Source organism: Rhinolophus sinicus, linkage group LG06 (genome assembly GCF_036562045.2).
Source record: "Rhinolophus sinicus isolate RSC01 linkage group LG06, ASM3656204v1, whole genome shotgun sequence".
NCBI lineage: Eukaryota > Metazoa > Chordata > Mammalia > Chiroptera > Rhinolophidae > Rhinolophus > Rhinolophus sinicus.
The window spans coordinates 162,072,827-162,096,196 of NC_133756.1; the positions used below are offsets into that span (position 1 = coordinate 162,072,827).

The 23,370-nt window shown below is 58.0% G+C and overlaps 2 protein-coding genes across 4 annotated transcripts in view; one reads left to right on the forward strand and one right to left on the reverse strand.

Annotated features, from left to right (window-relative positions):
* The first annotated feature begins 1,466 nt into the window (after nucleotides 1-1,466).
* TCIRG1 (T cell immune regulator 1, ATPase H+ transporting V0 subunit a3) lies at nucleotides 1,467-11,068 on the forward strand. Its single transcript, XM_019717504.2, has 20 exons — nucleotides 1,467-1,574; nucleotides 3,839-3,959; nucleotides 4,199-4,277; nucleotides 5,097-5,317; nucleotides 5,407-5,492; nucleotides 5,781-5,907; nucleotides 5,998-6,080; nucleotides 6,239-6,332; nucleotides 6,415-6,627; nucleotides 7,322-7,466; nucleotides 8,016-8,155; nucleotides 8,227-8,384; nucleotides 8,479-8,569; nucleotides 9,048-9,166; nucleotides 9,249-9,462; nucleotides 9,815-9,937; nucleotides 10,128-10,232; nucleotides 10,310-10,427; nucleotides 10,651-10,828; nucleotides 10,912-11,068. Exons 2-20 carry the CDS (start codon nucleotides 3,843-3,845, stop codon nucleotides 10,988-10,990), a joined length of 2,490 nt encoding a protein of 829 aa, XP_019573063.2. The 5' UTR covers nucleotides 1,467-1,574; nucleotides 3,839-3,842; the 3' UTR covers nucleotides 10,991-11,068.
* Nucleotides 11,069-13,351: 2,283 nt separating this feature from the next.
* Nucleotides 13,352-23,370, reverse strand: part of CHKA (choline kinase alpha) — a 42,935-nt gene continuing 32,916 nt past the window's right edge. For all 3 annotated transcript variants that reach the window (XM_074336831.1, XM_074336832.1, XM_019717496.2), the window contains 6 exons: nucleotides 23,248-23,306; nucleotides 21,487-21,574; nucleotides 20,862-20,970; nucleotides 17,109-17,215; nucleotides 15,676-15,757; nucleotides 13,352-14,501 (listed from right to left, as the gene is read on the reverse strand). In XM_074336831.1, coding sequence (XP_074192932.1) covers nucleotides 14,442-14,501; nucleotides 15,676-15,757; nucleotides 17,109-17,215; nucleotides 20,862-20,970; nucleotides 21,487-21,574; nucleotides 23,248-23,306 — 505 coding nt within the window. In that variant the 3' untranslated portion in view covers nucleotides 13,352-14,441. The remainder of the gene's footprint in view (nucleotides 14,502-15,675; nucleotides 15,758-17,108; nucleotides 17,216-20,861; nucleotides 20,971-21,486; nucleotides 21,575-23,247; nucleotides 23,307-23,370) is intronic.

The window sequence follows — 23,370 nt, forward strand, 5'->3', positions numbered from 1 at the left end:
AGAAATGCAGCCTTTTCCCCAGCTCATTCCCAGGGCGCCTTTTTCTCAGATCACTGCTGACACCTGGGCCAGTCTGGGCCCCACCACTGGCTAAGGCTTTGAGGCCCCACAGCCCGAGGAGCAGGGCACCGAAGTGAGAACTAAGTGCAGGACCTGAAAGGAACCCTGAAAGGAAGCCCAGGAAGTGGCCACGAGTCCAGCCCACTGCTAGTCTTAGTGGCTGTGGGAGGCGGGAGCACTGCAAAAACAGTTACAAGAGAGAAAAGTCCCAAATCACCTCTTTGCTTTTCCGAATCAGCATTAGGTGATTGGCATGGAGACTATATTGGTGCACAGATAACTAGAATACTTTTAATTAAACGGGTCAGACTATATCCAGCTCCTGGTGTGAGTCCCTTACTGACCCATAAGGTATCTGCATCAGGAGTGCAGCTCTTAACGCCCTTTTGTAAAACGGCAGAGACCAGTTTCCCCTGTCCCTGGTGGTATTGACCTGAGAACCCCACGCCTCTCCGCTGGTGTTTGGTGTGTCAAGGGTCCCCTCTGAAAACAGCCCCATGACGTTCCAGAACACGTCCCCCCTTTTCTTGGATGCTGACCTTGGCTGCGACTCCGTGTACAGTCCCAGCTCGGGGGCTCCATTTGCTCACCCCTTGCAGTGTGGGGTTCAAGAATCACCAGAGCTGGTGGGTACTCTAGTCTCCAGTGGGTATGGTCCTGGCCTGTCTAGAGTGCAGGCAGCTGGACAGCTGAGAGCCCCAATTCAGGGGTGCTGGGACACGACTAAATTGAAGCAAGGTCACTAGGACACCCCAGCGACAGGTGGAGCAACGTAAGCAGCATTCATTGCTCAGCACCTGCTGCGTGTGTGTGTGTGTGTGTGTGTGTGTGTGTGTGTGTGTGTGGTGGGGGGGGTGTTGGGCGGGAGCTGAGTGGAACAATGCAACCATTACCTGGCCCTCAGTGTCCCGCTGTCACTAAGGAAAGAGGCCCAGAGAGGGGCAGCCATCCACCCAAGGGCACAGAGCATGGCCTGGAGCCCAGCCAGGCCTCTACCCTGGGTGGTCAGAGGCAGGAAGGCAGAGAACCCAGTGTAACTGCGGTTGCTGTTAAGGGGCTGTGGGTCCCAAAGGTGGGAGACAGTGCTGGTCTTGGACCCCATGCGGGTCTTGGACCCAGGCCTGGGTCCCATCAGCCATAGGCCCAGGGAGCCAGCCCTCTAGGTGGTGGGGGTCCCATTCACTAGCCCTCGAGCTGGGGCGCCTCCTCCCAGCCCCGCCGTGTAGACGTGCGCAGTTTGCGTTGGTCAGTGCTTCTGCTCCCCAGGCCTCCTCACCCCGACGCCCGAATGGTCTCCCAAGCTCCGCGAGGAAGCGCAGCCGGCGCGAAGCCCCAGTTTCGGCGCGGTCTCCCTCCCGGCGGTTCCAGGGACTCGGGGCGGGGCGGGGCTTCACTGACCCCGCCCCGCCTCTCGGCCCCGCCCGGCAGGGAAAGTGAGTTGCGTGAGCACCGCGGCAGGAATCTCAGAGCCCGGAGCACAGAGCTGAGCCGCGCCTCGTGCGGCCGACCTGGGGGTGAGTGCCTCCACCGGGTGTCAGGCCTTGCTGGGGGCCACAGAGACTAGGAGGAGGAGGAGGAGGAAAAGAAGGATGGGGTGTGAACAGCCACTGGCAACTACTGAGGCCAACTCTGCCAGGCCTGGTGTGCTCAGAGCTTCTCTCTGTGGCGCCTTCCCCCGAAGGAGGGACCCATTCTACAGATGAGGAAACTGCGGCCCACCCAAGTAGGAAGAGGCAGAGCTAGAGGCAAGTGGGGTCTTTCTGACTCCAGAGCCTACCAGTCCGGAATGGAGGAGGTGGCAGACCCTCTCCTCAGCCCAGGTCATCGCGAGCCAGGGGCACAGAGGAGAGACCTGTGGGTTGTTTGAGGAGCCGGCCTTAGCCTCCAGCCTCCCGAAGGATGAGAAGCAGAGGGGCACAGAGCGAGAAGTGGGCTGGACTCTGAAGGCCACAGGACTGGGGCACCTTCATTTGCTCCTTAAATGGGACTGGGGTGACCTCTGGTTCAGGAAGGGGCCAGGGAGGATGAATGGTAGGGTGTGCGCCAGGGGAGGGGTCTGGCCAGGTCCCTACACACTCGTGCCCACCACAGGGAAGTGCCCAGGCCCGAGAGCCCTGTAAGTCAAGGCCACCAGGCTGCATTTGCCACAGCTGCTTCACTCTCTGGGTCGGGTCCCCAGACCTGGCTTCCTACAACCCCCCATTTGGCCAGCCCAACCTTTTGGGGTGTCCAGGGCAGAGAACACATATTGGGCCCTCCCCTGAGCACCTATTGGGCACTGGGACTTCCAAACCAGTAGCCCCAGGCCTGGCTCCCGTCTGACCTGGCTGCTTGCAGACTCTGATCTTGGACCTTGCCTCTCCAAGTCTCAGTTAACCCACCTATAAAGCAGGGCTACAGTGCCCTCTCCCTCCAGCATGGCTGACCCTCCTAAATGAGGGAGCATGGGTGAAGGGATCACATGGGGGCTCTAGTTGTTTTTGTCACCTCCCTACCTGGGTCCTGTCTCTGCTGGGGGTGGTTAAGTCCCATTTACCCAAAGAGGAAGTGGAGGCCCTGAGAGGGCAAGAGACTCCCCCAGGGTCACACAGCCAATCACAGCTTGGGCAGAGCTCCAAGCCCTGGTCCCTGAGCCTCTGGGAATGGAAGCCAGCGCCTCCTACCAACCTTTCCTAGTCCAGGGCCCAGCCCTTCTGCAGCCTCGGGCTGTTTCCTTCGGCAGGCATTCTCTCCTCTCCGGGGCTGGGGACAGGGCTGCATTCCCTTTTTTGACTTAAGTAAACCAGGCCCCCGGGGAGGAAGTGACCAGCCGCACAGGCCCCAGTCAGCCCAGACAGTGGGTGGGGCACTCTGGCGCCAAACCTTCACCCTCTCAGTGGGACCCTAACCCATGCCTGTCTCCTCTTCCCTCCAGTTTGAGAGCTAAAGAAACTGAGTCCCACAGACAGGAAGTAGCTGGCCCCGGCCCTGAGAGCAGCGGTCACAGAGCCCTGGCTTGTGGGCTGGGCATCCGCAGGTCCCATTGGAGGCCACCCTGGCCCTCCCCCTGCCGGTGTTTGAGCAAGGCCCCGCCAGGCCCTTCCGGCCCATTTTGCAGTTTCCACAGTTTCACTTTCAATAATTTCGACATCTGGAAGTCTGCTCCCACCCCTATCCACAACAGCCGCCGTCAGGCAGCCCAGGCCTCAGGAGAAGATCCCCCGTTCATCAGTGTTCCCAGCAGGCCTCTGTGCCCTCACTGGGCCCCTGGGGACACAGTGGAGATCCCCACCACCCTCAGCCCCTCAGCGCACACAGACCCCGCAGGGAGGGAGCAGGGCTCCAGCTGCCTGTGGGGACAGGCCCAACCTCAGCCTGGGTGTCTTGTCAAAGACACTCCCTGGGGTAGAAAGACAGGGCTCATGGCCAGGAGGCCCGCTGCTAGAGTGACCCTTGGCCTGGGGTCCCAAGGATGAGTAGGATGCAGGGCAGTGGCAGGTCACAGAGGAGGGCCAGTGTCACCAGGAGCCATCACGGGTGAGGAGCAGGGCCAGAGTCAGCCAGGAAGAGCTTGACCTCGGGCTTTGAGTCAGATTGTGGCATCGGCTATGCCAGGTTCCTTGTTTCCCGTGTTATCTCAGCACATCTTCCAGCTTCCTGGGCCTGTTTCTCCGTCTGTCAGATGGGGGTGGAAGCAGCACCTTCCAGGATCATGTGAGCTGACGGGTACTGAATTCCTAGCCTGTCAGCAATTGTGGCTTGCCCCTGACTGAGCCCCCACCTCCTGCCCGCCCCACAGGACCATGGGCTCCATGTTCCGGAGTGAGGAGGTGGCACTGGTTCAGCTCTTCTTGCCCACGGCTGCTGCCTACCCCTGTGTGAGCCAGCTGGGCGAGCTGGGTCTCGTGGAATTCAGAGATGTGAGAGGGGCTGGGACGCGTGTGGGAGGGGACCTTGTCCTTTGGTGGCCGAGCTGGATGCCCTCCTCAGTGGCTGTGGGGTCTGGTCTGTCTCCAGCTGGGCATCTGGACGTTCACGGTGTGCTTAGCACCTTTTTGGGGATGCAGCTACAGCCTGAGGAGAGCCTGGCCTGGGCCCGGGGGTGGGGACCTCCCTGACTCCGTCCCCAGAAACTGACCCCTCCACATGGCAATCACAGCTCAACGCCTCGGTAAGCGCCTTCCAGAGACGCTTTGTGTTGGATGTTCGGCGCTGTGAGGAGCTGGAGAAGACCTTCAGTGAGTTGGTTCCAGGGCTACATCCCAGGCAGGCTCCCTGGAGGAGGCGCTGGTCGAGCTTGGTCTGAAAGGGAGCATCCTGGTCACCCAGGTAGAAGGCAGAGAAAGGAGGTCCAGGCTAGGGCCTGCAGAGCCAGAGCAGGGCAGCTGGGATCTGTGCAGTGTTCTTGGGAACAGGGCAGCCTTGGGTGAGCTGAGCAGAGAACCGAGGCCAGAGCTGGCTTGGAAGAGGCCTTGAATACGGGGCGAGGGTCTGGAAATTTGCTACCATGGTTTCTTAGCAAGAGAGAGGCATGAACAGAGCTTCCTCTTCTGTAAATGGACCGGAGTGGGCAGAGGCCAGGATTTAGGGTCAGGTGCCCCCAAGAAGCAGCTCCTTCTTAAACGGGCATGGGGGACCCCTGCCTTGGCACCTGGAGGAGCCTGCAAGGTGGGAGAATCAAGCACACCTGTGTAATGGTTTGATAGCTTATCAATAAAGTGATCAGGCAGGCACCGTGTGGGCCTCCATGTAAGCTCTCGTTCCATGGCCTGCCATGCGGGGGCTGGCCTGCTGGGATGAGCTCTGTGGGCCCCGGGCTCTGAGCTGCGCAGGGGCCAAGGGAATGAAGGCAGAGAGGGCAGATCTGTGGGGATGGAGGTTTTGCCTGGAGTTTATCTGAGGATCTGGGACTTAGTGAATCAGTTAGCTAGGGGCCACTGGAGTTTGAGGTGGCATTTGGGGTCCCCTAGACAGTGGCCAGCCCTTGGCTAACAGTGCCCATTAGCTGGTGGTGGCCCCTGAGTGGCCTCCACTGACACCCATCCCTCTGCACCCAGCCTTCCTGCAGGAGGAGGTTCGGCGGGCTGGGCTGGTACTGCCCCTGCCGGAGGGGGTGCTGCCAGCGCCCCCACCCCGCAACCTGCTGCGCATTCAGGAGGAGACGGATCGCCTGGCACAGGAGCTCCGGGACGTGAGGGGCAACCAGCAGGCCCTGCGGGCCCAGTTGCATGAGCTGCAGCTCCACGCGGCTGTGCTAAGCCAGGGCCACGGCCCCCCGGTTAGCACCAGCCTGGGCAGGGCGCACAGGGAAGGGGTGGGTACCGGGCCCCATTTGGGCTGGGGTTCACGGTGCCTCTCGACTCCTAGGTGGCAGCCACCTACACAGATGGGCCCTCGGAAAGTAGCCCCCTACTCCAGTCCCTGGGGGACCCTCACCAGGACCTCAGGGTCAAGTAAGTGAGGGGCAGCTTCATGCTCTTTCTCATCAGCCACAGGGGCCCTGAGCACCGGCGCCAGGCCTGGCTCGGACTCCTTGTCCAGTGCTCCCAGGCCTGGAATTTTCCTTGCTCACGGGGGTTTCCCCTCTCTGGCCCTGCATGGTGGGCTCCTGCCTTGTTCCTGGGGACAGGGCCAGTGTGCCTGGTTGACCACCCTGGGCAGGGCGGGGCTGTGGAGTGGTCTGGCGGGGCGAGGTTGGAGGAGGTAGGACCAGCCCCCCCCAGCCCTGCCTGGCCCCGCAGCTTCGTGGCAGGTGCTGTGGAACCCCACAAGGCTGCCGCCCTGGAGCGCCTGCTCTGGAGGGCATGTCGCGGCTTCCTAATCGCCAGCTTCAGGGAGGCGGAGCAGCCACTGGAGGACCCTGTGACAGTGAGCAGTGATTGGGCTGGGGGGACCCAGGCTGGGGTGCATGCTGGTGGGAGCCAGGACGCCAAGGTAAACCGGGCCTCACTCCGTCAGGGCGAGCCTGCGACGTGGATGACTTTCCTCATCTCTTACTGGGGCGAGCAGATCGGTCAGAAGATTCGCAAAATCACTGACTGGTGAGCCCCCTGGGAGGCTGGCTACCTGCTGCCCTTGTGCCCGGGCCCCTGCATGTCCCCTCCACTGAGCCCGCCCTGTCCCCTGCGCTGCCCCGTGAGCTCCTTCCAGACTCATCTGGAACCCGTGGCTCACCTCATGTCGCCTCCTCCCCTGCCAGCTTCCACTGCCACGTCTTCCCATTCCCCGAGCAGGATGATGCCCGCCGTGGGGTCCTGCAGCAGCTGCAGCAGCAGAGCCTTGAGCTGCAGGAGGTGGGTGCCCACGACCTGCCAACCCTCCCCCTGCCCTGCCCCCAACCCTGTGCCTCCTAACCCCACCCTGCTCTGGCCTCAGGTCCTGGGGGAGACGGAGCGCTTCCTGAGCCAGGTGCTGAGCCGGGTGCAGCGGCTGCTGCCTCCCTGGCAGGTGCAGATGCGCAAGATGAAGGCTGTATACCTGGTCCTCAACCAGTGCAGCGTGAGCGCCACACACAAGTGCCTCATTGCCGAGGCCTGGTGTGCCACGCGCGACCTGCCCACCTTGCAGCAGGCGCTGCAGGAAAGCTCGGTGAGCCTGGTGGGGGTCCCCGTACCCCCTGCTGCCAGGCCACGGCCTGTTTCTGCCTCATAACAAATTTCCCATTGCTTTGCTAGGGCTTCCCTTCCCCCGGGGAGTCCACCCTGATGGCTCTGGTCCAGCAAGCCCACCCCCTGACTTCCCAGAGCTTCTGGGGTGGACTGTCACACCCTGGTGGCTATACTGGGCGTTGAGTGAGAAACGGGGTTCAAATCCAGGCTCTGCAGCCACTGGTCCTGTGACCTTGGGCTGACTGGAGGGCACCTCAGGCTCCTCCTCTGTAAAATGGGTGCAATGACCCTGCAACCAGGGATCGCTGTAGTGTGAATACACCACAGGCTGCCTGTGCCTAGTGGGTGCTCAAAATTGCCAATGGGGCTCCCTCCTGGGCCACCTGGATGAGCAGTAGCATGCTTCTATTTCCCAAGCAACTGTGGTCCCGCTGACCTCTGGCTCTCCCTAAATCCCCCTGAATGGGGGCAGGTGGGACTGGTGGTCCTACTTCACAGAGAGGGGAGGGGCTGCCCCAGGTCCCAAGCGCCTGTCCAGTGAGCCACCGCTGTGCTCCACGTCTCCACCTGGGCCTGGCTGGGGGAATCCAAGGATCCCTGAGGGTCCCGCCATCAGTCTCATCTGCCTGCCTGTCTGTCTGTCTGTCTGCCGGCCTGCCTGCTGGGCGCCCCAGAGTGAGGAAGGTGTGAGTGCTGTGGTTCACCGCATCCCCTGCCGGGACATGCCCCCCACGCTCATCCGCACCACCCGCTTCACGGCCAGCTTCCAGGGCATCGTGGATGCCTATGGCGTGGGCCGCTACCAGGAGGTCAACCCCGGTGAGAGCCCTGGCACCCCACAGCCCCACCTTGGTGGAAGTCTGGGAAGGCGGTATCCACACTGGACCTGTCCTGCCCTCTGAAGTCGAGGTGCACTCCCTGTCACTCCACTGCTGTCGGGGCCCAGTGCTTTGTGTTTATCCCAGCAACCCGCCCCCTGCCTTGTGACGCTCACAACAGGGCTGGCACAGGGTTGCACGAGGGGCAGCGGCTCTGCAGTAGGAATGGTCCGGGTTTGAGGTCCAACTTGCCTACCTTGAGAAGTTGCTTGGCTTCTCGGAGCCTCAGTTTTCTCACCTGTAGAATGGGGATCACGGTGCAGACTCAGAGCAGCACTGGGAAGGTGATCGTCAGGCTTTGGCAGCCAGCCAGCAGGCCGTGGGCCAACACGAGCCTGCAGACGTGTTCTGTCTGGCCACACTGTGTTTTTTAAGAAGTGTGAATTGGGTGCCATCCCAGAGTCTGGGCTCGGGGCCTCCGTGGCAGCTTGTACAGAGATGTGCCTTTCTCCGTGGGGTCCTGGCTGACCATGGGACCTCTCTCCCGCAGCGCCCTACACCATCATCACCTTCCCCTTCCTCTTCGCCGTGATGTTTGGCGACGTGGGCCACGGGCTGCTCATGTTCCTCTTCGCCCTGGCCATGGTGCTCGCTGAGGACCGGCCGGGTGTGAAGATGGCGCAGAACGAGGTGAGGGCATGTGGTGGCCGGGCAGGTGGGGTAGGTGGGCCCAGCCAGTCCCTCACAGCCCCCACCCCCAGATCTGGCGCACCTTCTTCGGCGGCCGCTACCTGCTTCTGCTCATGGGCCTGTTCTCCATCTACACTGGCTTCATCTACAATGAGTGCTTCAGCCGTGCCACCGCCATCTTCCCCTCGGGCTGGAGCGTGGCGGCCATGGCCAACCAGTCCGGCTGGAGGTGAGGTCTGCCTGCCTGCCTGCCCCGCTGGCCCCCAGGTCCCCACCGCTCCTGGTCCCTGCCTCCCTGAACACCCTGCCTGCTCTTCCCACAGCGACGCATTCCTGGCCGAGCACCCGCTGCTTGCACTGGACCCCAATGTCACTGGTGTCTTCCTGGGACCCTACCCCTTTGGCATCGACCCTGTGAGTCCTGGCCGCTGGCCGTGGGTGCTGCAGGCAGGCGGGAGGGCAGCCTGGTTTTGATGCAGGAGGCACAGGGCCCCAGATAGATGAGGGCCCCCCTTGCAGCCACTCCCCAGAGCAGAGAGGCATGTTGCGGTGACGGGAGCACTTGGTCGCTATGGAGCCCCCTCTGTGCCGGGTACTGTTCTGAGCCCTTTATGTACAATGACTATATTTCATCCTCCTGACGGCTTCACGAAGAGCTCCCATTTTATAGATGAGGAAGCTAAGACACGGGACCATGTGCCCAAGGTCACCCCGTTAGAAAGAGCTGGGGTTGGGACCGGGTTGTCTGTGCTCTTAACCAGTCCCCTCTGCTGCCCTTCATGGGAGGGCAGGTGACAGATTGTGCTGAGGCCCCGAAGGGGACAAAGAGGTGGGTGAGAGTGATGTGGACAGGGGGCCCCCTGCATGACACCCACCTTTCCTGCCACCCTAGGTCTGGAGCCTGGCTGTCAATCACCTGAGCTTCCTCAATTCCTTCAAGATGAAGATGTCTGTCATCCTGGGGGTCACCCACATGGCCTTCGGGGTGGTCCTGGGAGTCTTCAACCATGTGTGAGGGCGCAGGCTCCCGGGGCGGGGGTTGGGGGCTGGCAGGGCCAGGGTGGTCCGCTCACCGGCCCTCCTCCTGCCCCAGGCACTTTGGCCAGCGGCACCGGCTGCTGCTGGAGACCCTGCCTGAGCTGGTCTTCCTGCTGGGCCTGTTTGGCTACCTGGTCTTCCTGGTCGTTTACAAGTGGCTTCGAGTCTCGGTGGCCGGTGCCGCCTCAGCCCCCAGCATCCTCATCCATTTCATCAACATGTTCCTCTTCTCCAGCAGCCCCACCAACCGGCTGCTGTTTCCTGGGCAGGTGGGCTGGGCCGGGGGCACGGGGCGGGCTCACACCCCTCCTGGGGCCCTGTGGCCACTGGACACCTCGGAGCTGCAGGGTCCTCATCTGGGAACCAAGGATGCAGGCCCGAGGCCTTGACACAGGGGGGTCCAGGGGCAGTGTGAGGCTCCAGGGGTGGGGGGGGCGCAGTGGGTGCCGGAAGCCTGTGGCCCTTCTCTCTGAGGATTCCTTAGGGAGCAGTGATGTCCCTGCTTAGCAAGGGGTGCTGCGGGAAAAACAGACGGTGGGCTCCCTGGGCCCTGTGAGTCGTGTGGCCCCGGCCGGGTGTGGGGCTCGCAGGGGGCACTGACTCAAGCGCCATCCCCTGCAGGAGGTGGTGCAGGCCACCCTGGTGGTGCTGGCCCTGGCCACGGTGCCCATCCTGCTGCTTGGCACACCCTTGTTTCTGCGCTGGCAGCACCGGAGAAGGAGACGGCATGCTGGCCCACAGCCGGTAGAGGCGGGAGGGGGGCACGTGGGAGGGGACTGCTGGGGAGGGGGGGCCACTGCCAGGCTGAGATACGCCTCCCTCACTCCCTCCCTCGCGGGCTCCCCGGCGCCTGTGCATGGACGGTATGGGGAGGTGTGGGCGGGATCTGGGGCTGGGCCTGCTGATGCCCCCGCCCTTCCCCCCGCCCCCCCAGGATGAGGAGAAGACCGGGCTTCTGGACCCGCCCGATGCACCTACGTCTGGCTGGGGCTCTGATGAGGAGAAGGCAGGGTGCTCGGGGGATCAAGAGGAGGCCAAGGTGGGTGTGGTGCCCTTCTGAGTGGGGGTGGGGGCAGGCCCGGCTTGCCCCTCACTGCTGCCCACTGCACCCCCCAGTTTGTTCTCTCCGAGGTGTTCATGCACCAGGCCATCCACACCATCGAGTTCTGCCTGGGCTGCATCTCCAACACCGCCTCCTACCTGCGCCTCTGGGCCCTGAGCCTGGCCCATGCCCGTGAGTGACCCGGCCACTGGCAAGTCCTGGCTCCGCACCCCCACCCCCAAAGCTGCTTGCTGGGTGGCCTGGGGGGGTCACTTCTCTGGGCCTCAGGATCCTGTCAAGTGGGGCCATCAGAGGAGGCCCCCGTAGGTCTCGCAGGAAGAGGGACTTCAGGCTTCCCCTGGGGGCTGGTGGGCAGCCCGGCCCCTGGTCTCCACTGCGCCTGCTTCATCCACAGAGCTATCGGAGGTCCTGTGGGCCATGGTGATGCGTGTGGGCCTGCGCCTGGGCCGAGAGATGGGCGTGATGGCCGTGGTGCTGGTCCCCGTCTTTGCCGCCTTCGCCGTCCTCACCGTGGCCATCCTGCTGGTGATGGAGGGGCTCTCAGCCTTCTTACACGCGCTGAGGCTGCACTGGTGAGCTGCCCCCCCGGCTGGCCCGGGCAGCAGGGGCAGGGGTGGAGGGCCCTCCCCTCACCAGTTCTCCCTTCTCACCCCAGGGTGGAGTTCCAGAACAAGTTCTACTCAGGCACTGGCTACAAGCTGAACCCCTTCACCTTCACTGTGGAAGATGAATAAAGCCCACCTGTGGCCATGCCCACGGCCCCCACCCTTACCTTGCTGTGGCAGGAAAGAAATAAAGAGGAGGAAGGTCCAGGACTGCGTCTTGGCCTGTCTGGAACGCCAGGGGCTGGGGGCTGGTCCTTCCCATGAGCTGGCTTCATGGAGCCCTGCCAGCCCCTGCGCCTGTCTCATACCTTCCTTTGCAGCTGAGGTGGTGGGGGGTGGGGGTGGGGGGTACTGGTGTAGGAGCTGGGGCCTCCAGAAGTCAGGGAGGACCCGTGAGCACTCCTGCAAAAATCCCAGACTCGGGGTGAAGGACCAAGGAGGGATGTTTCCAACACATTCTAGCTCGGGATGAGTGTCTCCCCAGGCTGGGCTGGGCTAAGTGAGCTGCTCATCCTTGGGGGTGTGCAAACTGGCTGTAAGCGAATGTTCAGGGCACTCTGGGTGTGGAGGGTGGGGCCTGGTGTGAATCGGCCAGTATCCCCATTTCCTCGTGCTGGCGCTGGCCCCAGGCACGCAAGGGAGCAGTGGTGTCACACACACCTGAGGCCACCATCCTGCAGAGAAGGGCAGAGGCTGTCCAGGAAGCACCGAGGGTCGGGAGGCCTGTCCCTCCATCACCAGAGGCTGCAGCCTCTCCTGTCTCCTGGATGGGCAGTCCTGTGTCAGCTGGGGGGGGTGGCATCCTGCAACTCTTCGTGGCCAGGTCCCCCCCACCGTCTGGGAGGCAGGGCCGATGCTTCTCAGAGGCCTCCCTCTCTCCAGCTGAGGAGCTGCAGTTCTTCCAGCTCCAGGAACAAGGGCCGCGTGGAGGCCAGCGATGCTCTGGGCAGTGAGCTGGGTGACCTGGCCCCATCACTGCATCTCATCTGCCCAGTGGCTGGGAGGGGCCTGTCCATCGGGTCGGGGCTGCCCTGCTGAGGGTCTCCACATGCCACGGCAATCCCACGGGCCTGGCAGACTTGGCTCCGAGGAACGACAGCAGTGTCTGGTGGGGAACAGCTGCATGTGCAACTCAGGTGGGATCTGGACTGAGCCCTGACCCAGACTGAACACCTTCCTGGGGACAGAGCTGGGTAGAGACCTGCAGGGTGGGGCTGGTGACAGAGGGACCCTGAGCCACGTGGGTAGTTTTGTGGGGAGGCAGGTATGATCCCAGGGAGATGGTGGTCGGACGTGCCTTGGCTGACACATGGATGGCTGGCAGCCTGGGTGCCGTGGGACCAGCACATGCAAAGGCACTGGAGCGGGCACTCCTGGGGCATGGACGTCAGGAGACAGGGACGGGTGCGTCACCTGCCCTGAGGACAGGCCTGATCCCAAGCTCATGGTCTAATGCAGGACATAACTGAGGGCACAAATCAGAACTCCAAAGCCGCATCTAGAGAATAAGTGATGGGCCAGGGAGCATGTGGGGTTGTCTAAGGGACAGCACCGCGTGGGTGGCGTGACTTTCTGAGCCAACCGTGAAAGGATATGAAGACCCGACCCAAAAGCCTGTCGAGGAATCCACACGCCAGACAGGCGCCTTGAGGAAGAGGAAGGCTGTAGTGGAGGGCGAGGTGGGTGAGGCTGGCAGGGCCCGATGACTGCACACCTAGTGGGCACAGGGAGGTGGGAGCTTTAGTCTAAACGAGGTCTCATGCAGGAGCGCAGGACCATTTACTGTTTGGATATCAAAACACACTCACCTGGTTGAACCTATTTAAATGTCTACAATGGTGGACAGTGGAAAGTGTCCCTCCTGCCCTGGCCTAGCCGTTGTCGCCTCCCAGATGTTCCTGTTCCTTCCACACTGTGGGGACAGAGCCAGAAGTGCAGTTTCCAGGCTCTCACTTGGGTAGTTAATGGCCATCAGCTGTGGCTAGTTGGCCGTCAGCTGTAACCAGTGAGCCATGGGCCACTAATATAACTGCTGTGGCTACGCTAGCAGCAAATGGGGACTAGCAAGATGATGGTGGCTGAGCTAGCAAGTGCGGATTGCAGTTAGCATGTGAGGTTGGTTGGCAGAGAGAGGTGGATGGCAGGTTGTGGATCGTGTGGCTCCTGCTTCCAACCCAGCTGCCATCGAGACTATAGTGGTCTGACTTGTCTATGGCTCCGTGGGTGTTCCTTTTTGGCCTCACCATGTCCTGCGTTCTTATATGGGGAGCGGGACCAGAGACCCCACATGGCACCCTACGTGACACACACCCTTCCACATATCTGCATGCACCGGGGCCTGGTGTCGGCACAGGAAGGTGACAGGCGTCCTCCCTGAGACTCAGGACACAACCAAGGCCGACAGCTGAGGAGGGGTTTTATTATTTTTTCGTTTGTGTAGGACAATCTCTGGTAACAGAAATCTATGCACAAGTACCATTCAAGTAAGAGTAGAGTCAAAAAAAGAATTTATTCCAAAGGACACTTAATGTACACAGATTTCACAGCTATACTCTATCCACGCCCCCACATGCCACGTACAGGCTGCATTTCCCACTAGGACGACCACGTTGGGGGCATCAGGGAGCAGTGAGGGCAGGGACAGCTGGCAGAGGGCCCAGGCCGGGGTTTCCCTCGCCCCACCTGGCTGCCTGAGGGGCCCTGGAGCTGCCAGCCCTGTCACAGGACCCCAGCTCCAGGTCGAGCAGAGTCCTGGAGGAGAAAAGGCAGAGTGGGGACAAAGCAGCCTGCTCCCTTCGGCGAAGGCAGACTGGGGGGTGTCAGCACGTCCCCACGCTGCCCCTCGTCCAGCCATGGGCCCTGTGGCTGCAGCTCACTGTCTGCCCAGAGCCGGGGTTGACAGCTCGTTCAGTTCTGAGGAGGGAGCGGCAGAGGCTGCATCGTCAGGAAGAGCTTCGTCCGTATCACAATACGCTCAGCAGGTCCAGGGAGCCACGCGCACCCCTACGGACAGCAGGTCCCACACCGCGGCTCGCAGCGCCAGGCACGGCCTGCGGCCTCTTGTGTCAGCCACGGGGACCAAAAGGATGAAGGAGCAGCTTCTGGAGCCGCGCAGGCAGGCTGCCAGACAACATCACAACCAGCGGGCCCCGGGGGCGAGCGTGTCTGCAGTGTTACCCGCAGGGCCTGGTGCAGTGCTCCCCGGCAGGGCAATCAAAACCCTGCAAAAAACTAACGTTAACCCAAAAAGTACCTGCGGTAACACTGTTTACTCTTGCTGTTCGCCGTACTTGACGGAAGCTGCAGGCCCCAGATATGAAATGCCCACTAGGTTAAAAGGAATCTGAGATATTGCACTATTGTACTAGATTTCTGCTGCCCGATCTCATTTCAGAGTCCTAGTGAAATCGTAAACAAGATATGGAATAAATGTTACTCAATTTTAATACAGTCTCTCGTATCATACACGTCTGTGTGCGGCAGCGACACCCCGCCTTCCTGCAGCGGTCGGGGCAGAGGGGCCCCGCAGGCTCGGCCGCCCCACGCCGTCCAGGGAAGAAGCGTATGACGTCACCCCCCGTCACACCCCGAGCCTCCTCTTCTGGTCGAAATAGGCATCAAACCTCGCCTGGGCATACTCCTAGGAGACACAAGGAAGAGTAGCTTCACGGAGGGCTCCTGCCAGCCCTGCCAGCCCCACTAGCACCCGGGTCCCCCCCCCCCCCCCCGCCCCGGCCACCAACAGCTCAGCACAGAGCAGCTGCGGCTGCAGCAGTCTGTCCAGGAGCCCGACTGCTCTAAAGACAGTCTTCTCACACTGTGTTGTCAGCAGGGTTCCCTGCCATACCTCACCTTAAAGGTTCCCTGCCTGGCCACCTTGGCTGGCCTGGCCCTGCCACCCAGACGGGACTTCTGTCTAGTTACTTAGTGCTGCCATGGCTGCCCGTCTCGTGTACCCTGCAGTGCTGCAGGCACTCAATGACAGACATAACAAAGGCTCCTCTTTTAAAGCAAGAAAGGTCCCAGGGCGCGCGCTGCTGGCAAGCACAGAACAAAGAAGTCTATTTTGTCTTCCAGTATCATTTGACTGTGATGCCCAATGTGCACTAGAAATCCAAATATGCCCTTCTTCTCTCGTCTAATTCCACCTGTGTGTTGCCAACCCCTCTGCCTAGAAGCAGAAATAATCCTAACACAGGACTGAGGGGGAAAAGCGAACATATTCCGACCACCTGTCCCAGAGCAAGGGGCTCGCTCCACTTTTGTGTGCCCCCACCCTGGGCACCCCACCGACACCCACGGAGTAGCAGAGGGCTTAGCTAAAGGGCACCAAGTGTCTCTATGTCAAGGTCAGTTATTAAGGTGAGAATAAGCCGACAGCCTGGCTCGGTACTCATCTGCCTACAACAAACAGGGTGTCTAATTCAGTCAGCACCACCTCCGCACTCTAAGTAGGGCGCTGCAGGCTGAGAACAGGGTGGTGACAGGTGGATTGAATGCGTTAAGGCACCTGCAGGCACCTCCACACTCCTACACGCAGTGTGCCTGTGTCAGGGACGACGGTCAGGGAAGGTGACCTGCTGGCCCCAGGAGTGAGGCCTCCAGAGGCAGGCAGACAGACGGCATCGGTGCCGGCGGCTTAAATTATCGCAGCCTCTCTCCCGCAGCTTCCAGGGCCGTGCCCCGTCTTGGTGCCAGCTCACCTGGCTCAGGGAATGGCTGACCCTCTGTAAGGAACATTTACCGCCAAGCATTCACACACACTAGCATTTCTTTTCCCCTGGTAGAAGAGAAAAACCACCCCCAAAACATACCATGTACCCAAATTCAATGGATGAAATCTTGGCCTGTACGATGGACCAAAGTCCCCAGAAGAAATGGGACGCCAGGGCAAACCTGTAATTACAGAAGCAGAAACGCACATGAGATGTGGCACCAGTCAGGGGACGGGTGAGGTCACTTCCGCCAGGCGGATATGGATGCAAACGGGCAAACTCAGTGCGATTATCTCCCACAGCAGTGGAGGACAGCAGGCGCGCCACAGCCGTCCTCTCCCCACCTCTGGGTGGTGGCAGGGGACTTGCTACCAGCCAGGTGGTGGGTGTGAACACACCCAACTGCCTGCGCCTGGCACACATAACTACACTCACAGGACTCCCACGGAGGCCTTGGTGGCCACGCTGGCAAACCATGCGCCACAGAGAAAGAAACCCTCTGTGTGAGCACATGGCATCAGCAACCCTGCCACACGTTACCCAGCAAGAGGGGGAGTCGCTGCCTTGCTCAGGAGGTACGTTGACACCTGCGCCCTCACCCCGTCCCCTCCTCTCACACGGAAGTGAAACCGAGTACAGGAGAGCGTGAGCCAGGTCACTTCTAGGTGACGGTCACTGTGAACCCGAGTTCTCCTCACATCAATACCTCTGGGCTCCATGAGAATAGAGATAAAGCTCTAATTCAGGGACGAATGTGCTGGTATCCTCACCAAACCCGACAGTTTTTCTTGCAGTCCCAGACCCTGTACCGTCCCTTGGTGCTGCCCCTTCTGTCGGGGTCTGTCTCCCCCGCCTCCCACCTTTCTATTTCTATCTGTTCAAGAACCAGAAAGGGACGCTCTGAGCCACAGGAGCCGAGGGGGCAGAGAAGGGCGGGGAGACCCTGCAGACCATGCCGAGCTGACCGGTGCTTAGTGGGCAGACAGGACGAGGCTATCTGGACAGTCATGTTTACCAAAGGCTCCTAGGAGATCCCAGAAGTGGGAATAACTCAGGCCTCGTGACTCAAGAGACGAGTGAGTGTGGTCCAGACCTCTGTGGAATCTGGACATTTCCAGCCCTGCTTTGAGAGCTGATGAAAAACATAGTTAAAAGCAAGACTCAGAACAATACACACTAGTTTTGGTTATTTTCTAGAAGCCTATTATTAGATGGCGCCCACGATTCCATGAGCACCAGAGACAAGAGTATCCAGGCCCTGGGTGGCAGCATCATACAGCTGAGTCTGCCGTGTGGACTGGAGTTCGGAACTCGGTCCACGCGTCCTGCCCTCCCTGTGTGGGACCCCTGCTCAGACCGGAAAGACCTGAGCACACTCAACCACACGGAGAAGATCCCAATGTTCTGTTTCTGACAAAGACAACTCCGAGAGATGTACGGTTACAAAGGAGCTCCTAACACAGCAGTGGCAAGGAGGCGCCCCAATGATATTCCAGAGAAGCCATCTTTACAAATCAACAAAGGAAAGTTACCTATTGACTTCAACCAGCATTTCTTCTTCTATAATGGACTTTTCTTCATTACTGAGGTTTTCAAATTCATTTGGGAATGCAGCCAAGTAACTGGAAATAAAATGGAGCTAAAAAAAAACCCCAACAGTAATTATGTTAGGATCAGTTAGAAATAGACGATTACCAATAGCCGTCATCTAATAACCTTCCTGCCCCGACTGAGGCAATCTGATAAGGCAGCACATGGGCAGGTCACCTCAGAGGAAGCTGGAGGAGGCCTGGCAGAGCCCAGCCCGCCCCTCGGCCCAGGTGTGGGGGACTCGGACGTTCACCTTATGCAGCAGTGATCCCCAGTTACAGTCCGAGTTCTTTCTAACAGACTCGACACTGTACTGTGGACAAGATGGTATAGGAAACCTTCTGGAGAAAGCACTTTAGTAGAATCAGTCTTCTCTCCTTTAATCCCCACTCCTGCTGGCCGGCATCTGATCGTAAAGCAGGGTGAAGCCTACCCCAAGCCTTCCCCAGGATGGCTGGCGGCCCGCCAGGCACGAAGCCCCAGGCTCCCTGACGCTCCCTCAGAGAGGGAGGTGGACCAGACCCTGAGGGAGCCCCAGCCTCTAAGATGCCGCGATTATTTACACATGTGCAGAAAGTGGTGAAGTCTAATTCTGGTTTGGAGAAGAGGCAGTTTCCCTAAGGCGGTCCTGGGTTCCACATTTAGTCTGCATGTCAGTTAGGATTTATGAAATCCTGGTTCTTGACTCTATCAAAAGGTGAGAGAACATGCAAACACGGACCTGTTCTTTTGTAAACAAGAAAGCAGCTGCCAGTCACCCTCCCTGGAAGAACCCTCATTCATGGGTTACCTAGTTGGAATGCCAACACTTTTTCCTCTACCACCTTTCCCTGTGCCCGCCTCTGCCATCTTCCTTTTCTAAAATCAGCTTCCATATGCTCCTCCACTGGAAAGCACCGTTCAAGTTCAAGCACTGTCCTAGGCAGGACCTCCTGGAAGGGGCCTGATGCCTGAAGGAAAGCCGGTGCAGCACAGGTGACTACTGACACCCATCCAGTTCTCCCTAACAGGCACATTCTGAGCTCTGGTTTCTGCATCTTGACTCATTCCTCACAACAAAGTGATTTTGGCAGATAAGGACACCGAAGCACAAAAGCATTCAGTAGGCGACAGCCAGCAGTGGCCGATTTGGGATTCAAACCCAGCAGACTGGTTTTTAAAACCATGCTTGAACCACAACACTTGGAGGGTGAATTTCTGGGAGATGCTAAATGCTGACACTGAAAACTGAAGATAGAAAACTCAAACTGATCGACACCCTGACGAAACGGTAATTAATGACACTCCCTCCAAAAATTCTAGGCTGACTGTTTTACAGGCAAGATCAAACTTCCAAAGAACAGATATCCTTCAGTGTATATAAATTTGTTCCAGAAAACAAAAAGGGAGACTCAATTCATTTTTATAACACTAGTATAATTTTGATTCCAAGAACAGATGTAATGATTTTTAAAATGCACATGAAGGCCTGTCTCACCTATACGCACAGAGAACTCCTAAAATAAGACACCGTCCAACTGGGCCCAACAGAGCATTACAAAATAACACACACCTCATTGCAATACCTTATTGCCAGAGGTGGGGCCACCTGCCCAAGGCCACACAGCTAGCTAACAGGTAACAGAGCCAAGACGGGCAACCTAAGTGGGGTGACCCCAGAGCCCACACTCTTCACCTTGGCGGTGACGTCACCACCTGGGTGAAACGTGATAGAAAGTGAATCCTGAGCCACAGCAGACAGAGGAATACTGGGCATACTGGTGGGTTTGAGCCCTGACTGGGCGCTAGAACCATCAGGAAGCAGGACAAAACGTACATTCCTGGCCCCTCACATTAGAAAAACGAATCCCGTAGAAGAGAGACTACCATCTCTACTCTTCATAGTTTCTCCGATGACGCTGACACTGTGGGTTGAAATTCCTGCCCAGCCTGCCTTGGGGTTTTGAGGGATCTCACCTCTTCCCACCCATGACTATGTCCCAGTGGGTGCCAGGCTGGAATCCAAACCACTTGAAGATGTTTAGGTATGGTGGCGAAGTACAGCAAGGAAGGGTTATGGCATTGGGCTGGTTTCCAACCCAGACCCGGCCATGAACTAGCTGCGTGACCTTGGGCAACGATTTCACTTTTCAAGGTCTCAGTGTCCTCAGCTTAAAAATGGGGGCTAATTATGGTGCCCTTAAGGGGGTACTCTGAGGAATAAAAGGGTTAAAGGCTATAACAGGGAGGAATAACCCTCCCTCAGATTAAAATTATAAAATCTGAACAAAATATTTAACAAATAGTTTATTGCCGAAATTCCGGGATGGTTTAACATTTAAAAACATCTCACTAATGGATTTAAAAAGCATGATAACCTTTGTTCATTTACTGAGGTAACCGGCTAAAGATCAACACCTCTATGTAATTTTTAAAACCTGCCAGAAAATCGGAATAGCATTTTGTTCCATTTCCGTGCTGAGCAGCACTGGCGGTTACTCAGCTCTGCCTCCCATTAAGATCAAATCTACATTTTTCCTGCAAATATCCCTCACTGGTTTGAGAGTTCTTATCTGTAGAGCTGCCCAGTTTTCCCAGAAGCCTCATTTCCCCTCGGCATGGCAAGAGTTGTAACACCTGAGAAGTACTGCTGTGTTCTCCCTCCGCGGCCAAGCAGCAGCAGCCCCACCTTCCCGACCCTTCCTTCTCACACAGCATCGGTCCACAACCATCCTGGACACTGGATATGCTATGCTCAAGTTCCCTCGGCCTTAGAACGTGGCCAGAAGAGAACAGCGTGGTTCTGGCCCCACAGCATGTCTGCATTTGAACGGCTGCCCTGGAGTGAGGGCCACCCACTGTGCCCGACTCAGGAATTGTCTGCTAAGGGAGCTCCAGTGGCAGCTGAACGCACCCGTCCTCAGCCCGACTGCTGTGAAGGCTTCAGGCAGGCTGTGCCAGGAGGGCGGGGGTTGGAAGCGGGAGGCGCTTCCTGCCCGCCCTGCACAGGCAGGCGTGGTGCCCTCTCCCAGCTCTGCAGCTTCCACATCGCTACCTACTCACCTGCAACCCAGGCTTCAAGGCTGAGGGAGGGGACGGAGGGGTGAGGGGTTCCCAGGAGGCAGCTCCCACAGTCCCTGGTCTCCCACAGCTCAGGGCAGGAAGGAGACCTGTTCACCCCATGAATGGCTACTAGACGTCAGTGCCCCAAAGATTACATCCCTCTGCACAGTGTCAAACAGGCAAGTCAGTGATCCCCAAAAAGGCAGCCAGAAAACAGAATGGAGGCTGGGCTTTCTAGAAAGAATTAGAAAGAACTACAAAGGGGACTGTGCTCCCCGCTGACTGAATGCATGTATCTCTGGCACAGATTAAAAACAGCTGGACCCAAGTGTCAAGTTTGTCTACATTTAATGGAAAAAACATTTAAAGCAAAAGGGTGTATCCCTCCTTAATTTCAGATGCACAAAAGAAGCTGAGAAACTCTTACTCTGTGGAGCCCCTGAGATCTTCCTCCCTGGCACAGGTCGTCAGCTGGGTTCAAAAAAACTCTTATAAAAATTCAAAAATAAATAAAATCAAGCAAGAGCGTTTGCCTGACCATTGCACAATTGACAAGGGGCATCTTTGAAAATGAAGACGTAATCAATACTAACTACGTAAGCCTGACTTACATGACGTACCCACTAGCAGGGATTGACACACGAGCCTCCTACCTGTTGTTTCTTGGTGGGGTAGTTGAGGATGTTTGCTCTGAAAAATGGGTACTTTTCATAGTTATAATCATACATCCACTCACAGAAGTGATTGCCAATGTCGAATCCCCTGAAAGAGAGAAAGGGGTGCAGAGGATGAGACGAGCTGCCGCCCCGGGCCGTTACTGGAGGGAAAGGCTGACGTAAGCAGCCCCCCGGCACGAAGCTTCCTGAGGTCCCAACAGTCCGACTGCTTCCGTGACAGATGGCCAACGGGCCATTACCAAAACCACAGCCGTCGGAAGCCACAAAGCGCCACCTGACCCGCTGCTCGAGAGCAACTGTTCCAGAGCGTTCTCCTGCAGTTAGTACTGTGATGAAAGGAAATTATCTACAAGCCGAAAGAAAAAGACCAAGTTCTGGGCTCTGCTTCCTCACGTCGCTGCTCCCGCTCGCACAGTTGGCTGAGGACAGGCTGAGCTGCTGCATGCAGCTACCGCAGGCACCGTGACAGGAGCGCTGGCTTCCAGAAGAAACTTCCAGCTTAGAACCGACTGTTACCTACTTTCCCTGTAACGCTCCCATACATGCGCTCGCTCCAATGATCAAATGGCCCTGTGATGAAAAGCCCTGCTCTGAGACATACCTGTAATTATAGCTGCTGTACTCAAAGTCAATGAGCATGAGCTTCCGTCCTTCAGCCTCTTCTGTCCCTTCCAGCAACAGGATGTTACCTGCAGGAAGGTTTGCATGGGACTTTAGCTCGGGCCTGCTTTAGAATCGAGTGCACAAGCCCTCACAGCAGGTGCCACTGCTCCTGACCCTCTGTAGCGAGTGACGCCTGCAGTCACAGGACAGCGCCAGGAGGCCTGGCCTCGGCGAAAGCCCCAGGCTCACTGGGAAATGAGAGCGGGCTGGCTCTACCTCGGTTTTCTGAGGTAGTGCTCCCCCAATCTTCCATGGGGCATGAAGGAAAATGCCAATTTGGCACTCTGGGGCTCTGGCAACCCCAAGACCCCCAGCAGCCCTGAGCTGGAAAGCTGCGTCCCAGAGTCCTCCCAAAGAAAAGCCAGGGGGCGTGGCTCAGCTGCCACAGGGTGCTGGGGACCACACGGCTGGCTGCACTGTTTTGCCCTCGCCTGGTTTTCTCCCCAAGGAGGAGGCCACAGGCAGCGTCCCTATGACATTTCCTTTAGAGCTGAATTCTGGGGCACGAGGGGGCTGGCTGCCACACTGGTTCTGAGACCCCCCCACACAGTCCCCCCGGCCTGGTGGGCAGCACCTGTGAGCCAGCCTGTTGGCCACACCCTCTCCAGAGTTTCTGTAGGAGGCAGTTTCTAGGCTTTTCAGCAAACACTGTGTCCAGTGGCCATGAAAGGAGAAGTGGAGGCAGAGCCCCACAGCAGCAGAACAGGTAAATGCACGTCTCCCACCTCCTCCATCCTCTCCCCATCTGCCATCACTGGCCCCCAGCCTCCCTCACACCGTCTGGTGATGTGATAACACACAAACTGCCTGACATGTCTATACCTGCCTGCCTAACCCTGGCCAGCAATGATCAGCTAATTAGTAAAAAGTACTTTGGCTCAAACTAAGGCCTTACCAATGGCTGGTCTTCAACAGGGTATCTTCTAAAAATTAAAACAAACTGCAGAGCCTGGCAAAGGGTCCGACAGTGGACATCAGCCGGCTGTGATGGGAGGAGGAGGGCAGCGGGCAAAGCCATGCGATGGCCGGGCACCCTAGTGACAGCAGCAATAGGTAGCTGTCTGTCTAGATGGAGACCTCTGGTTAAACTGTGTTCTGAAATCACGCTGGGTAAAGTGTGGTTACAGTAAAGGGCCTATGGCATCAGGATTTACTGAAGCAGAGAAACCGGAAGTCATTAATAGCATGTGAAGCGATAATGAGGAGGTGGCTCTGATCGGCTGTGGGGGCAGAAGGCAGGGCCGCAGGACTGATGGAGGCGGCCGTCCTGTCCTTTTACTGCTTTTCCAGAATAACAAAGTCAAAAACGTTTACAGAAAGGAGTTAAACGCTGAACAAACATGTGATTTGGAAAGTTTAAGGCCTTTATCCCAGCCCCAAGGTTAGTGAATATTCTGACTTTTTTCCTACGAATATATTTTTTACAGAAATGGGATGATACCCTACATGTTTTTCTCAAGTTGCTTTTTTTCTTTTACAATATCCTGGAGTGATTTCTGTTGGTCTGTATAAAACTCGACCTTTCTTTTTAACAGTCACACAACACTTCACTGTCTGGCTGTGCCGTCATTTAGGCCTCTAATCCTTGCTTCCTGGATCCCTGGCATTTCCACACACACCGGAGGCAATCTTTTAAGTATACACACACACACACACACACACACACACACACACACGCCTAACAAGTAGCAACTCTTACCTTCCTGACAGTCATTATGACAAAACACCACTGGAGATGGAGTGGATTCAAGTAACGATCTGGAAAAGGAAGGTGCTATTATTATAAACTTTGAAGAAATAAATGCAAACAGTCTGGCTCTCT

Coding starts and splice junctions, on each gene's coding strand:
- TCIRG1 (XM_019717504.2), top strand. CDS start 3,843: ATGGGCTCCATGTTCCGGAGTGAGGAGGTGGCACTGGTTCAGCTCTTC. Junction 4,278..5,096: donor GGAGCTGGAGAAGACCTTCA/GTGAGTTGGTTC, acceptor CTCTGCACCCAG/CCTTCCTGCAGGAGGAGGTT. Junction 8,156..8,226: donor TGAAGATGGCGCAGAACGAG/GTGAGGGCATGT, acceptor CCCCACCCCCAG/ATCTGGCGCACCTTCTTCGG.